General features: G+C 39.0%; 1 protein-coding gene across 20 annotated transcripts in view; it reads left to right on the top strand.

Moving 5' to 3' along the window:
* The window catches only part of WDR76 (WD repeat domain 76), an 88,834-nt gene that overhangs the window by 60,932 nt on the left and 13,241 nt on the right, over positions 1-14,661 (top strand). For 18 of the 20 annotated variants that reach the window (XM_084971860.1, XM_084971843.1, XM_084971774.1 and 15 more), the window contains 3 exons: positions 9,594-9,752; positions 13,265-13,482; positions 14,319-14,471. In XM_084971860.1, the coding sequence (XP_084827986.1) occupies positions 9,594-9,752; positions 13,265-13,482; positions 14,319-14,471 (530 nt within the window). The remainder of the gene's footprint in view (positions 1-9,593; positions 9,753-13,264; positions 13,483-14,318; positions 14,472-14,661) is intronic. The other 2 variants (XR_014812346.1, XR_014812345.1) reach the window with 1 other exon arrangement.

The raw sequence follows: 14,661 nt of genomic DNA, 5'->3' as shown, positions 1-14,661 counted from the left end.
GTTCATCTTTTTGTTTGTGCGTATGTTGTTTTCCCAACAGTATTCGTTGAAAAGACTGTTCTTTACCTATTGAATTGCCTTGGCACTCCCTCAGTTTTCATTTAACTTTATGTCAGATTCCTAGTCTCACCTGGGATCAAAAGTTTCTTTATCATTTATTCAGTAATCCATCTACCCATTCATTCATTCCACATTTATTAAGTATTTTTTGCTAAGTACTATTTTAATGATTCCCCAGCTGTATTTTGAGTAAAGACTGTCTTTGTCCTCATGGAGTTTAGAATTTAGTGGCAAAAGCAGCATGAATGAAATAAATACATGTTTGATAAATGGAGTAAATCATATACAGTGATTAATGGAATGAAGGAAAAGCAGTATTATACTGGTCTAATTTGGAGGATCAGGGAAGGCTTCTCCCTGATTAAGTGAAAATTGAGTTGAGATGAAAGCTGAGCAGGAGTAAACTAAGCAAAGAAAGGAGAAAGTGTTTCAGGCAAGGGGAATAGCATGTCAGGGATTTTAGACAGGAGGGTGCCTGCTTGATATATTCAAGGACATGAAAGAATACCTGTGTCGCTGGAGCATAGACAGCAAAGGCATGAACAAAGGGGATGAATAGAATACAAGGAGGTTATAAATGTGGGCAGAGGCCAGATGTTTATAAGTTTTGTTAAGAATTTAGCTTTTGGGGGGAACCTGTTGTGGTTCAGTGGTTTACGAACATGACTCATATCCACAAGGATCCAGATTAGATCCCTGGCCTCACTCAGTGTTGCCTCAAACTGTGATGCAGGTTGCAGATGTGACTTGGATATGACATTGCTATGGCTGTGGCATAGGCCAGTAGCTGCAGCTCTCTTTTGACCCCTAGCCTGGGAACTCCCATATGCTGCAAGTGCAGCCCTAAAAAAGCAAAAGAAAAAAGAAAATTTTGGTTTTTATCCTAAAGGCAACAGGAAGCCTTGCAAGTTTTAAGCTGGGTCTCTTCATTCCTTATGTCTAGTAAAGCCCTTTAATGGTTTTACCCCCTCTTTTCTTTTTTTCTTTTTTTGCTTGAACCCATGGAATATGGAAGTTACTGGGCCAGGGATCGAATCCTAGCTGCAGTGTTATAGCTGTGGCAATGTGAGATCCTTAACCCACTGTGCTAGGCTGGGGATCGAACCTGTGCTGCTTCAGAGACGATGCTGGATCATTAATCTGTTGCACCACAGTAGGAACACCTGCCCTTTTTTCCATTCTAACTGTCATCATGTTGGGTGAGAACTCCATCTTCTTTTTTTGGGATTACCACAGTATTCTTAACTGGTGTTTGTACTTCCAGTTTTCATATTCCATCCAGTGTGCACAGATGGTCATTTTTAGGCTCAAAACAAACTAATCCTGGACCCATTAAAGTGGTTAGAAGCCTTTTAATAAGGTGTATTCAGATTGAAATGAAAACTTGGAATTTTACCATAGAATGAGCAGAAGATAATCAAATCAGGGGAAGAAAGTCACAATAATAAGGAAGAAGTATAAGCTAATGCGGTGTACTTCAAAAACTGGACACCAAATACAGAAACAAGTTCTTTAGCTGAGCTGGGAGGTGCATCATAGTTTAGCTTCTACCCTGTCTCACCTCTAAAATCCATAGTGGTGGAGTTCCTGTTGTGGTGCAGCTGAAATGAATCTAACTAGTATTCCATGAAGATTCGGGTTTGATCTCTAGCCTCACTCAGTAGGTCAGGGATCCAGCATTGCTCTGAGCTATGGTGTAGGTTGCAGATGAGGCTCAGGTCCCATGTTGCTGTGGCTGTGGCATGGGCCAGCAGCTGTAGCTCCTATTCAACCCCTAGCCTGGAAACTTTCATCTGCCGTGGTTGCTGTCCTTAAAAAGCAAAACAAACAAATAAACATATAAAATAAAATTAATAGTGGTGAATTGACTCTGAGAATTTTCACATGTATTCTCAAAAACAGAGAGAGTCTCATTGAATGGATATTTTATTTATTTATTTATTTAAAAATTCATTAAAATGAGATTTATTTTAGGAATATAATCATATATCTTAATGTTAAATGGGATATTTACATTATCTCTAAAAAGCACCACTAAAAAACTTACATTTTTCTAGTATAGAATTTGAAAAACCAAAACTATTTATAATCCTGCTACCATTAGGTAACCAGTGTTATCAGTTTGATGTTTAATTCTTTTGTGTGTGTGTGTGTGTGTCTTTTTGCCTTTTCTAGGGCCACTCCCGCAGCATATGGAGGTTCCCAGGCTAGGGGTCTAATCAGGGCTATAGCCGCCAGCCTATGCCAGAGCCACAGAAACACAGGATCCGAGCCGAGTCTGCAACCGACACCACAGCTTATGGCAATGCCAGATCTTAACCCACTTAGCAAGGCCAGGGATCGAACCTGCAACCTCATGGTTCCTAATCGGATTCGTTAACCACTGAGCCACCACGGGAACTCCATGATGTTCTATTCTTTTATACAGTTTTTTTTTTTTTTTTTTAAACAATAAGCAGGGCAATTTCTTTTAGTCACTGGAGATGGTGAGGCATTGAAAGCTTTGGATCCCAGAGCAAGTCCTTTCGAGGTGCTTAATTGGTTTGGGTCGCTGTAATAGAATACGGCAGACTGGGTGCCTTATAGACAGGAGAAATTTATTTCTCATGATTCTGGAGGCTGGAAGTCCAAGATCAGTTTGCCAGTGTGGTTGGGTCCTGGTGAGAACTCTTTTCTGGGCTGCAGACTGTCCATGACTCTTTTTTTTTTAAAGGGCCGCACCCATGGAATATGCAAGTTCCCAGGCTAGGGGTTGGATCAAAGCTACAGGGGCTAGCCTACTCCACGGCCACAGCAATGCAGGATCCGAGCTATGTGTTCGACCTGCACCACAGCTCATGGCAATGCCAGATCCTTAACCCACTGAGCAAGGGATCAAACCCATGACCTCATGGATACTAGTCAGATTTGTTACCACTGAGCCACAACAGGAACTCCTATCCCCCACTTCTTATTATATCCTCATGTGGCAGAGATCAGAGGGTAAGCAAGTTGTATTCTGAAGTGAGTGACTTTTTAAGGGCACTCATCCCATTGAATGGATATTTTAGATTTTTCCTTTTTTGTGTGAGGAATAGGGAAATGGATGCTGGTGGAAGGTAGCTGAAAACAGGGGAATTGTGGAAAGTGTAGAGTAGGACTAATTCTCTGCAAAGAAAATTTTCTTGGTTTTGGGGAGTGGGATAAGCCTCTTCTCCCAACTCTACCAAGTAGGTAGTATGAATCCTGGTATAAAATAATGAATGAAATCTCAGAGTCTAGGAATTCCAACAAATATAGCACACTGTTTCAGCTGAAATAATTGTCCACCTCCCTTCTGCCCCAATCTTTCCTCCTATCTACAGAAAATCCTGTCCTTTTCTGAGGAAAAAATGAACTTGTATCAGATAGTGGGAGAAAGAGTTAAGATAGTATTATGTCAGAGCAACTAGCATGAGCCAAGTAATTCAAGCATGATAAAAATGAAAAAAAAAATGACATGGCAATCAGACCAACATTACTGCAAAAACAACAAAAGAACTTAGCATCAATAACAGACCTAGAAGAAAAACATAAGAAACGTAAAGAACTTCATCTCAGTTGCTCCAGTACCGTACTGTTCAGCACAATAGCTACTGGGTCATATGAGACTACAGGTTTCCCTCCCTGTCCAAAAGTAGAGTGTTCCTACGAAACCTATTGTAAACTGAAATGGCGTAAAGCAAGAAGCAGTTACCTTAAGGTATCTTGCTAGTGGATGAATAAAATAAATCAAGATAAAGTACAGATGTTCACAGGCACAGTTCACAGCTATAGTGGCTTCATGCTGAGATGCTGAGTATAGTTCCCTGAGAAGGAGCTTGGTGGTGCCACTCAGCTGCTTGGGATGTGCTGCCTCTATAACAACGTCCTGTAAAACAAATGCTGAACGCTATTTTCATTTTTCACCTTTTCTTATAAAAACAAAAATCCTCTTTGGATTTCCCTTAGTTAGTGAAAGCAGGTACTGATGTGGGAGTTTTGTAAAACTGAAGTGGCGTAAAGTGAACTTTCGAAAAGCAGGAGATACCTGTATTTATTTTTATTTTTAAATTTTATTTAATTTTTTATTGAAGCATAGTTGATTTACAGTGTTGTGTTAATTTCTGCTTTATGGCAAAATGATTCAATTATCTATATATATGCACAGTCTTTTAAAAAATAATCATTTCCATTATGGTTTATCATAGCACATTGAATATAGTTCTCTGTGCTATACAGTAGAATTTTTTTTTTCTTTTTGCTTTCTAGGGCTACCCCCACAGCATATGGAGGTTCCCAGGCAGGGGTCAAATTGGAGCTGTAGCTGCTAGCCTACACCACAGCCACAGCAACGTCAGATCTGAGCCTCGTCTGCGATCTACACCATAGCTCACGGCAATGCTGGATCCTTAACCTACTGAGCAAGATCAGGGATCGAACCTGAGTCCTCATGGATCCTAGTCAAATTTGTTTCTGCTGAGCCATGACCAGAACTCCCAGTAGAATCTTGTTGATTATTCCCTTCATGTATAATAGCTTACATCTGCTAACCCCAACCTCCCACTCCATTCTTCCCCTAATCAAACGTGCATCCTCACGGATACTGGTCTGATTCGTAATGTGCAGAGCCATGACAGGAACTCCTGGTAGACTTATTAATGATGGTCATTCAGACTGTTGTGAGGTGACACTTCATTGTAGTTTTGATTTGCATTTCTCAAATAATTAGTGATGTTCAGCATTTTTTTCATGTGCCTATTGACCATCTGTATGTTTTCTTTGGAGAAATTTCTGTTTAGGTCTTCTGCCCATTTTTCAATTGCGTCATTTGTTTTTATGTTTTTGAGTTGTATGAGCCATTGCTTTTTTTTTTTTTTTTTTTTTTTTTTTTTGTCTTTTTGTCTTTTGTTGTTGTTGTTGCTATCTCTTGGGCCGCTTCCGCAGCATATGGAGGTTCCCAGGCTAGGGGTTGAATCGGAGCTGTAGCCACCAGCCTACGCCAGAGCCACAGCAACGCGGGATCCGAGCCGCGTCTGCAACCTACACCACAGCTCATGGCAACGCCGGATCGGATCGTTAACCCACTGAGCAAGGGCAGGGACCGAACCCGCGACCTCATGGTTCCTAGTCGGATTTGTTAACCACTTCGCCACGACGGGAACTCCCCGCCATTGCATATTTTAAAAGTTAAGCCCTTTACAGTCACATCATTTGCAAATATTTTCTCCCATTCTGTAGGTTGTCTTTTTGTTTCATTTATGGTTTCCCTTGCTATACAAAAGCTTGTAAGCTTAGGATTTCTCTGGTGGCCTAGAGTTCAAAGATTTGGCATTGTCACTACTGTGGCTCGGATTTGAGCCCTGGCTTAGGAATTTCTGCATGCCGTGGGTGTGGCCAAGAATAAAAAAAATCTTGTAAGTTTGGTTAGGTTCCATCTGTTTATTTTTTGTTTTTATTTCTACTGCCTTGGGAAACTGACCTAAAGAAATGTTGGTACAATTTATGTTGGAGAGTATTTTGCCTGTGATTTCTTTTAGGAGTTTTATGGTGTCATGTTTTATGGTTAAGTCTTTAAGCTATTTTGAGTTTTTGTGCATGGTGAGAGAGTGTGTTCTAATAACGTCATTGATTTACACGAGGCTGTCCAACTGTCCCAGCACTTCTTGCTGAAGAGGCTCTCTATTCCCCATTCTATGTTCTTGCTTCCTTTGCTGAAGGTTAATTGACCTTAGGTGTGTGGGTATTTCAAAATTAATGAAAATAGAAAATTTGGTTCTTCAGTTAACGAGGCACACTTCAAGTGCTTAATAGCCGTATGTGACTAGTGGATACCATATTGGAAAGTGCATAATGTAAATTTTGTCTTCTCAGAAAGTTCTTTTGCTTAGGTAGCCTGTAGGGGGCCTTTTGTTTTGTTTTGCCTTTTTAGGGCCTCACCTGCAGCATATGGAAGTTCCCAGGCTAGGAGTTGAATCAGAGCTGTAGCTGCTGGCCTCCACCACAGTAGCATGGGATCTGAGCCGTGTCTGTGACCTACACCACAGATATGGCAACACAGGATCCTTAACCCACTGAGCGAGGCCAGGGATCAAATCATATCTTCACAGATACTAATCGGGTTTGTTACTGATGAGCCACAACAGGCTTTTATTCTTCTTTTATGTAATGTTGTAATTAACACATGTTTATAAAAAAGTTCTTTTGGATAGTGCCGCCATAGAGCAAGTTAATAACCACATTGATTTGTAAAATAAGACTCAAAAATAAGGTAATAATGGGGAGTTCTCGTCGTGGCTCAGTGGTTAACGAATTTGACTAGGAACCATGAGGTTGTGGGTTCGATCCCTGGCCTTGCTCAGTGGGTTAAGGATCTGGTGTTGCTATGAGCTGTGGTGTAGGTTGCAGATGCAGCTTGGATCGCACGTTGCTGTGGCTGTGGCGTAGGCCGGCAGCTACAGTTCCGATTTGACCCTTAGCCTGGGAACCTCCATATGCCTCGGGAGCGGCCCTAGAAATGGCAAAAGGACAAAAAATAAAAAATAAAAAAAAATTTTAAAAATAAGGTAATAATACAATAGAATGAAATGAAAAAAGATTGCAGAACTAAGGAAAAAAATTGAAAATCAATGAAACTAATAGATTAGACAAAAGCAAGGAACAGAGTAGACATTGCTGAAAATGAAATTATAGACATGAAAGATTTGAGGTAATCTCAAGCACAGATGAAAAAAAGCTTAAAGAGATAAGCCAACAGAAAAGGAAAGACTGTCAAAGATGACCCAACAAATGGAACAGAAAATGTATTCAAAGATAATTTTTCTGAAAAGACAGAATTGAATTGGCAGGTTGACGGTTCTAGGAAAATTTGGAACTTAAAGGATAAAGAATTCTTCAGGCAGCACAAACAGATCATATTCAAGGGAAAAATCCAGGTTTGCCTCACTTTTCTATTTTTTTATTTTGTCTTTTTAGGGGTTCACCTGAGGCATATGGAAGTTCCCAGGCTAGGGGTTGAATTCAAGCTGCAGCTGCAGCTGCAGCTGCCAGCCTACGCCACAGCCACAGCAACTCAGGATCTGAGCCGAATCTGCAATCTACACCACAGCTCACTCTACTGCCGTACCCTTAACCCACCGAGTAAGGTCAGGGATCAAAGCCGCGTTCTCATGGATACTAGTCAGATTTGTTACCGCTGAACCATGATGGGAACTCCTGCCTCAGTTTCCTACAGCAACATCTCATGTAATGTCTACAAAGTTCAGAGAGAAGGAAATGTAGCCTGGAATATATACCCAGTTCAAGATATTATTCTGATGTAAAGGCAGCAGCTAGGTATTTTCACATGTGAAAAAAACTCAAGAAATTTAAGACCTAAGATTCATCTGGAAAAAACTACTTGATAAATCTCAGCCAGTTAAGAGTAAATCAAAATTAAGAATTCAGGAATGGAGACACTTGACAGAAAAAGTGTTGAGTATCAAATCCATTTAAATGCAGAACTGATATTGAACAATCATATGAATTATGGTTATAGAACTGGATGTGAGGGAGTTCCCCAGTGGTCCAGTGGTTAAGACTTTCACTGCTGTGGCTCAGATTCAGTCCCTGCTGTGGGAACTGAGATCCCACAGCAAGCCTCTCCACCCCACTTCCCCAAAAAAAGCACTGGATGTGAATGTTGTCAGTCAACCTGGACAAAAGAAATATAATGTAACACAATCTAGAAATGGAGAAAGGTAGGAGTGAAATGTTCTCAATCAATAGAAACTGTCTAAGGTTGAGGCGTATATTGCTAAATAAAGCCTAATGATTACAACTGCTTATTTATTTATTTATTTTGTCTTTTCTGTCTTTTTAGGGCCATACCTGCAGCTTATGGAGGTTCCCAGGCTAGGGGTCTAATTGGAGCTACAGCTGCTGGCCTATGCCACAGCCACAGCAACGTGGGATCCGAGCCATGTCTGTGACCTACACCACAGCTCATGGCAATGCCAGATCCTTAACCTGCTGAGCGAGCCAGGGATCGAACCTGCAACCTCATGGTTCTTAGTCGGATTCGTTAACCACTGACCCATGACAGGAACTCCCTGAGTTCTTTGTAACAATGGAGAATTTTGTTTTTCTAAAAAAATATATGCCACAGACAAATATGCCAAAATGTTAACAGTGGCTAGCTCTGGGTAGGAGGAGCAGTTTGTATGATTGTAATTTTTTTCCTTCTTTTTCATTTTTCTTTCCTTCAAAAAATTGTCTCCTTAAGAACAAATAAAAAAGAAGAAAACAAAAATGTTTGATTATTTCTGAACAGACTAAGCCAAATTTGGAGATGATAGCTGTTCTGATTCATAATATGACACATGGTATAGGAATATAACTTATACAAATCCGAAAAGTGATGATTTAGGAATTGGTAATCCAGTTGTGGAAAGGATAATCCTTAGAGGTAGTAATATTATTACAGAAATTCAAATACATGCATTTTTCATGGGCTGTTTAGGGGATAAAATATTTTAAAACTATCAATTTGTTCCAGGACCAAACAGCTTTTTTTTCGTATTTATTTATTTTTAATTACTCAATGAATTTATTATATTTATAGTTGTACAATGACCATCACAATCCAATTTTATAGGATTCCAAACAGCTTATTAAAATAGTGCTGAAGGAGTTCCTGTCATGGCTTAGCGGAAACAAATCTGACTAATATCCATGAGGACGCAGGTTGGATCCCTGTCCTTGCTCAGTGGGTTAATGACCTGCTATTGCCGTAAGCTGTGGTGTAGGTCATAGACGTGGCTTGGATCTGGTGTTCCTGTGGCTATGGTATAGACCAGCAGCAGTAGCTCCAATTCAACCCCTAGCCTGGGAACCTCCATATGCCAAGGGCGAAGCCTTAAAAAGACAAAAAAAAAAAAAAAAAAAATTGTGCTGGAGTCCCTGCTGTGGCTCAATGGGATTGGCTGTGTCTCTGGAGCACTGGGATGCAGATTCGATCCCGGACTAGCACAGCAGGTTAAAACATCAGGTACAGGTCACAACTGTGGTTCGGATATGATCCCTGGCCTGGCAACTCCATATGCTGCTGGGTGGCCAAAAAAAAAAAAAAAAAAAAAAATACTGTATGGAAACATTCATAGGAAGCAAAGTGGGAGTGGCATTGATACAAGTTTTGGTAGTAAGGAATTATACTGTGTGTGAAATAAAAAGTAAATTCTGCACTTCCTGAGGATTTCATGAACTGAAGTCATAATAAGCAATAGTTTTCTCCCTCCGTATTATGAAAAAATTAGATTGCTAGTTGCAAAAACCTGCAAACTATTAAAATAAATGTGACTTAATTCTGTTGTATTGAAAACTAGGAAAAAATAACTCAGTGGGAGTATAAAGTTTGAGTTTTGACTTTCTAAATGGAAGGATACAATTATAGATTAAGAAAAGACTGCTGTAATATAGACACACACAGCTTAATGACATAGAAAATTACTACTTTTCACCAGTTTTGATCTCTCTCCTCACCCCCAACTCTTTTCCAGACTCACCAACCTAAAGAAGATGGAATTTATGTTTTTCAGCCCCATAGTCAACCAGTTAGCTGTCTTTACTTCTCACCTGCCAATCCGGCTCACATACTATCACTGAGCTATGATGGCACAGTACGCTGTGGAGATTTTTCCAGGGCTATTTTTGACGAGGTAAATGTTAATGTGTTTACATATTGACCTCAGGTGATATTCTGGATCCTTTTTGAAGTTCCACATGAATGATGATCATACTGTCAGACTGGGTAAGATTATTTAGAATAGGGACTTTAGAACTACACTAAGTTCGAATCCCATCTGTTATTATTTATGTGACATTGGCAAGTTATTTAGCATGTGGAAGTTCCCAGGCTAGGCATTGAATCGGAGCTGCAGCTGTGACCTATGCCACGACTGTGGCAATGCTGGATTCTTAACCCACTGAACTACAGCAGGAACTCCTCAAACTCTTTTTTAATTTTTTAAAAATTTATTTATTTATTTATTTTATTTATTTTTGTCTTTTTAGGGCCACACCTGTGGCATGTGGAAGTTCCCAAGCTAGGGGTTGAATTGGAGCTATAGCTGCTGGCCTTTGCCACAGCCAAAGCAACACCAGATCCTAGGCGCATCTGCAACCTACACCGCAGCTCATAGCAATGCCAGATCCTTAGCCCACTGAGTAAGGCCACGCTCGAACTTGTGACCTCATGGATACTAGTCAGATTTGTTTCTACTGAGCCACTATGGGAACTCCAAACTCTTTTTTTAATGTGGATTTTATTTTTTGTGAAATTTAGGATGATGTAGATGTAGATTTTCATCCTTTATCTTATTTCAAATGGGACTTTTAAAGTTTTTATTTTTTTATCTTTTTAGGGCCGCACCCATGGCATGTGGAAGTTTCCAGGCTAGAGGCTAAAATGGAACTGTAGCTGCTGGCCTATGCCACAGCTACAGCAATGCCAGATCTGAGCTGCGTCTGTGACCTACACCACTGCACATGGCAGCGCAGGATCCTTAAACACTGGGCAAGGCCAGGGATTGAACCTGTGTCCTCATTGATACTGGTCAGGTTTGTTACCACAGTGCCACCACAGGAACTTCTCACACTCTTTTTTTTTTTAATATGAATTTTAATCTTTGTGAAATTTAAGATGATGTACATGTCCTTTATCTTATTTCTAAAAGGACTTTAAAGTTTTTAGAGGTTCTAGTGTAAGGGCAGTTTATATGTGGTAGACAATGAAGAAAACAAGGTATCATCACTGATTATGACTTAGCCTAAATAATAATTGATGACTAATTTTATGCCTTAATTTTTTGCATAAGCCATTACTCAAAATTAACATGTTCTGATGTCTTTGTAGTTATTCTACTAGTCTATGTGCAGATGATTCATAATTACTTATAAAAGAGTTTTAAAATAATTGTTTTAATAGTTAGAATATAATACGTAGCTCCTTTTGTTTTGATCTTCACTGAATTCCTAAAATGATCTTTCTTACAATTGAGGAGTCTTTTTCTCTCTGTTTGAGAGCTAATAGTTTTTGAGCTTTCTTTCTTTCCCTCTCCCTTGGTCCATCTTTCTTGCTTTCTTTCTCTCTTTCTCTTCCTTCCTTCCTTTCTCATCTTTGCCTTTCTCATTGCCTTCTTCCTTCCTTCCTTTCCCTTTCTTTCTCTCTTCCTTCCTCCCTCCCTACCTCCCTTCCTTTCTTCCTCTCTTCCTTCCTTTCTCTTTCTTTCTCTCTCCTTTTTCTCTTCCTCCCTTTCTCTCACCTTTCTTTCTCTCTCTTTGAAAAAACTGAGGTAAAGAGGTTTATTATCTTGCTCAAAGACGTAAATGGCAGAACTAGAATTTTCACTTGGGTCTGTCTGACTCCAGAGCCCCTGTACTTAACCATTTTATTTTATTTTACTTTTTCAGGGCCACATCTGTTGCATATGGAATTTTCTGAGCTAGGGGTTGAAAGGGAGCTATAGCTGCTGGCCTACGCCACAGCCACAGCCATGTGAGATCCAGGCCGCATCTGTGACCTACACCGAAGCTTGCAATGTTGGATTCTTAACCCACTGAGAGAGGCCAGGGATCAAATTTGAGTCTTCATGGACACTAATTGGGTTCTTAACCCACTGAGCCACAGTGGGAATGCCACCATTTTAATATAGTGATTGGATATCTAATATTTCGTTTGTGTACTTTGGGCTTTCTTTGGTATGTGGGGGTTGGAATGCCTTTATTATATTAATTCGTTAATCTCAGATAATAATAATACTTGTTATAAAACTAAAAATCAGAAATTCATGATTCAGTGATAACAATTGTGGTCATTCTTTCTTGACTACTGACATGCTCTCCAACATTTATTTAAAAAAAATTTTTTTTATTATAGTTGATTTACAATGTTGTACCAATTTCCTTGGGCAGAAAAGTGACCCAGTCATACATATATATACACTCAGTTTTTAATTTTTTATTACTTATATGTGTGGGCACTGAGTGCAAAGTGATAATATTGTGGATTTTGATTAAAAATTATAACAATACATGCTCATGATGAAATATTTACAATAAATAAGGTGTTCAAAGTAAATCTGCCCTTTCTCCATTCCTACTCTCCAGAAGTAACCTTTATTTCTCAGTGTGCTTCCAGAAAGTACACACATATTTAAAAATATATAGACACAGATTTTTTTCTTTGTATTAATGGGTTCACACTATATACATACTTTATTTGCAACTTACTTTTTTCATTTATTAGTATATCTTGGGCAGTTAGTAGTACAAATCTGCCTTACTCTTTTTAGCATTTCATGGTATTTCAAAGTAAAGTAAAGATGTGCTGGAGTTCCTGTTGTGGCGCAACAGAAATGAATCCAACTAATATCCGTGAGGATGAGGGTTTGATTCCCGGCCTTGCTCAGTGGGTTGGGGATCTGGTGTTGCTGTGAGCTGTGGTGTAGTTTGCAGAATGTGGCTGTGGTGTAGACTGGCAGCTGTAGCTCCTATTTGACCCCTAGCCTGGGAACTTCCATATGCTGCAGGTGAAGCCCTAAAAAGAAAAGAACACAAAACAAAACAAAGATGTACCATCATGATTTAACCAGGTCTTTTTTGGTGGACATTTAGGTTGCTTTTTATTGCTGTTATAATCAGTCTTGCAGTAAGCATTCTTATATATATCTTCGTGAAATTATTGGATCTAAGGGTATATATAAGTATTAAGTGTTTTGGTAGATGTATCCTGATTGCTATAAAAATGTTCTATTTATACTTCCACTAAGAGTAGGTGAGCATTCAAGCCATATACCTTGGATTTAGATGGCAAAGTAACTTGGTATGTTAAGGTATTTCAGTTGGATAGACTTCAGATTCAGTCCATTTCCTGCTAAGTTTCACAGGGTAGATCTGTAATTGAGGTTGATTGGATTTAAGAGATTTGGAATATAGCCCCTGCATGGGTGGATGGGACTTCTGATTGATTGTAGGTGAGTCTCACAGCTGATCAGTGCCTTAGTTTCCATCTCTGTAAAAGGGGATGATCATTTTGCCCTATGCTTCATGTGGGGATGGATGGGAGAATGAAGAAAGATATTTGGGTTTTGTTACTCTTTTAACAAAAAATTTACGCATTGGCTTTCTCTAAAAGAAGAGTGTTAAAGTTGATTGTTATTTATATCCTTAGGTGTATAGAGGTGAAGGAAGTAGCTTTTCCTCTTTTGACTTCTTGGCAGAAGATGCCTCTACTTTAATAGTAGGTCACTGGGATGGAAGTATGTCTCTAGTGGATAGACGGACGCCTGGAACTTCTTATGAGAAACTTATCAATTCTTCTTTGAGCAAAATAAGAACTGTTCATGTCCACCCAGTGCATAGACAGTATTTTATCACTGCGGGATTAAGGTACGTTCCTCGTAACATTTTATGATTTAGGCCTTTTAAGGATTTAACATTTTTAATGTTAGAAGTAATGTTTTAGCTTGGTTGTCAAACTGACTTTTTTTTGGTGACACAGACCAAATAATTTTCCTTTCTACACTGACTGAGGAGGTTTTTTGTTTGTTTGTTTGTTTGTTTTAGTGCGTGTTTTTTTTTTATGAGCGATTCTTTTGGACTTAATAAATAATGAAAGTATTGAAACAAATATACATTTTTGTTTTCCTTGACTTCATTTATTTACTTCTAGTCTTTTGAGAAGAAAATTTGTAAAAGAAATAAAAGTTTTATGTGACCTATAATTTCTTAGTCTGTTTTAAGTCTTTTCTTGGAGAAATTAGAAAGCCAGCTAGAATCATACCTCTCTACACCCACATGGTTACATATATATGCTATAATTTTGGAACATTTATAGTTTTTAAAAGTCTGGAGTTCCTGCTGTGGCACAGTGGGTTAAGAATCTGGCTACAGTGGCTTGGGTCACTGCTGAGGTGTGGGTTTGATCCCCAGCCCAGTGCACTGAGTTAAAGGATCTGGCATTGCTGCAGCTACAGCATAGGTCACAGTTGTGGCTTGGATTCAATCCCTGGCCTGAGAATTTTCATATGCTGTGGGTGCAGTCATAAAATAAAATTAAAAAAAATCTATACTATTGTTTTAAAAATTAATACAGAAGATTAACATGTTCGATCTTAATTGTTCTTCAGTGTAGTAAGGATTTGAGTGTCTAATTTATGTTAAGCACTATTGTTCATTCTGTGTACTGTGGCAACACTGAGAATTATTCCTCCCATTCATTACAGGGATATTCATATTTATGATGCAAGGCGCCTGAATCCCAGTAGAAGCCAGCCTTTGATCTCTTTGACTGAACACACAAAAAGCATTGCTTCTGCCTATTTTTCACCTCTTACTGGTAACAGAGTAGTAACCACATGTGCGGATTGTAAGCTAAGGTAAATTGGGAAGACAAAAATAGGTTGTTAAAGAATTTAGAGTGTTTGTTACTTTGGTAGCCAGTAGCTTTGTTTATTATTGCTCCTTATTAAATCACTAGCATTGTTGTTTTGTAGCTGTATCTTGGCTCCCAAAGATCAATGCCTTGTATTCAATGGCTTTTCAGCAATTTGGGGATCTGTAAATTTC

The sequence above is a fragment of the Sus scrofa genome, chromosome 1 (genome assembly GCF_054392235.1).
Source record: "Sus scrofa isolate SSC_HxYL_T2T_F1_AM1 chromosome 1, Sscrofa_HxYL_maternal_Yorkshire_Landrace_v2.0, whole genome shotgun sequence".
Classification (NCBI taxonomy): Eukaryota; Metazoa; Chordata; class Mammalia; order Artiodactyla; family Suidae; genus Sus; species Sus scrofa.
The sequence above is the reverse complement of the archived record's forward strand: the minus strand, read 5'-3'. Positions and strand labels throughout refer to the sequence as shown.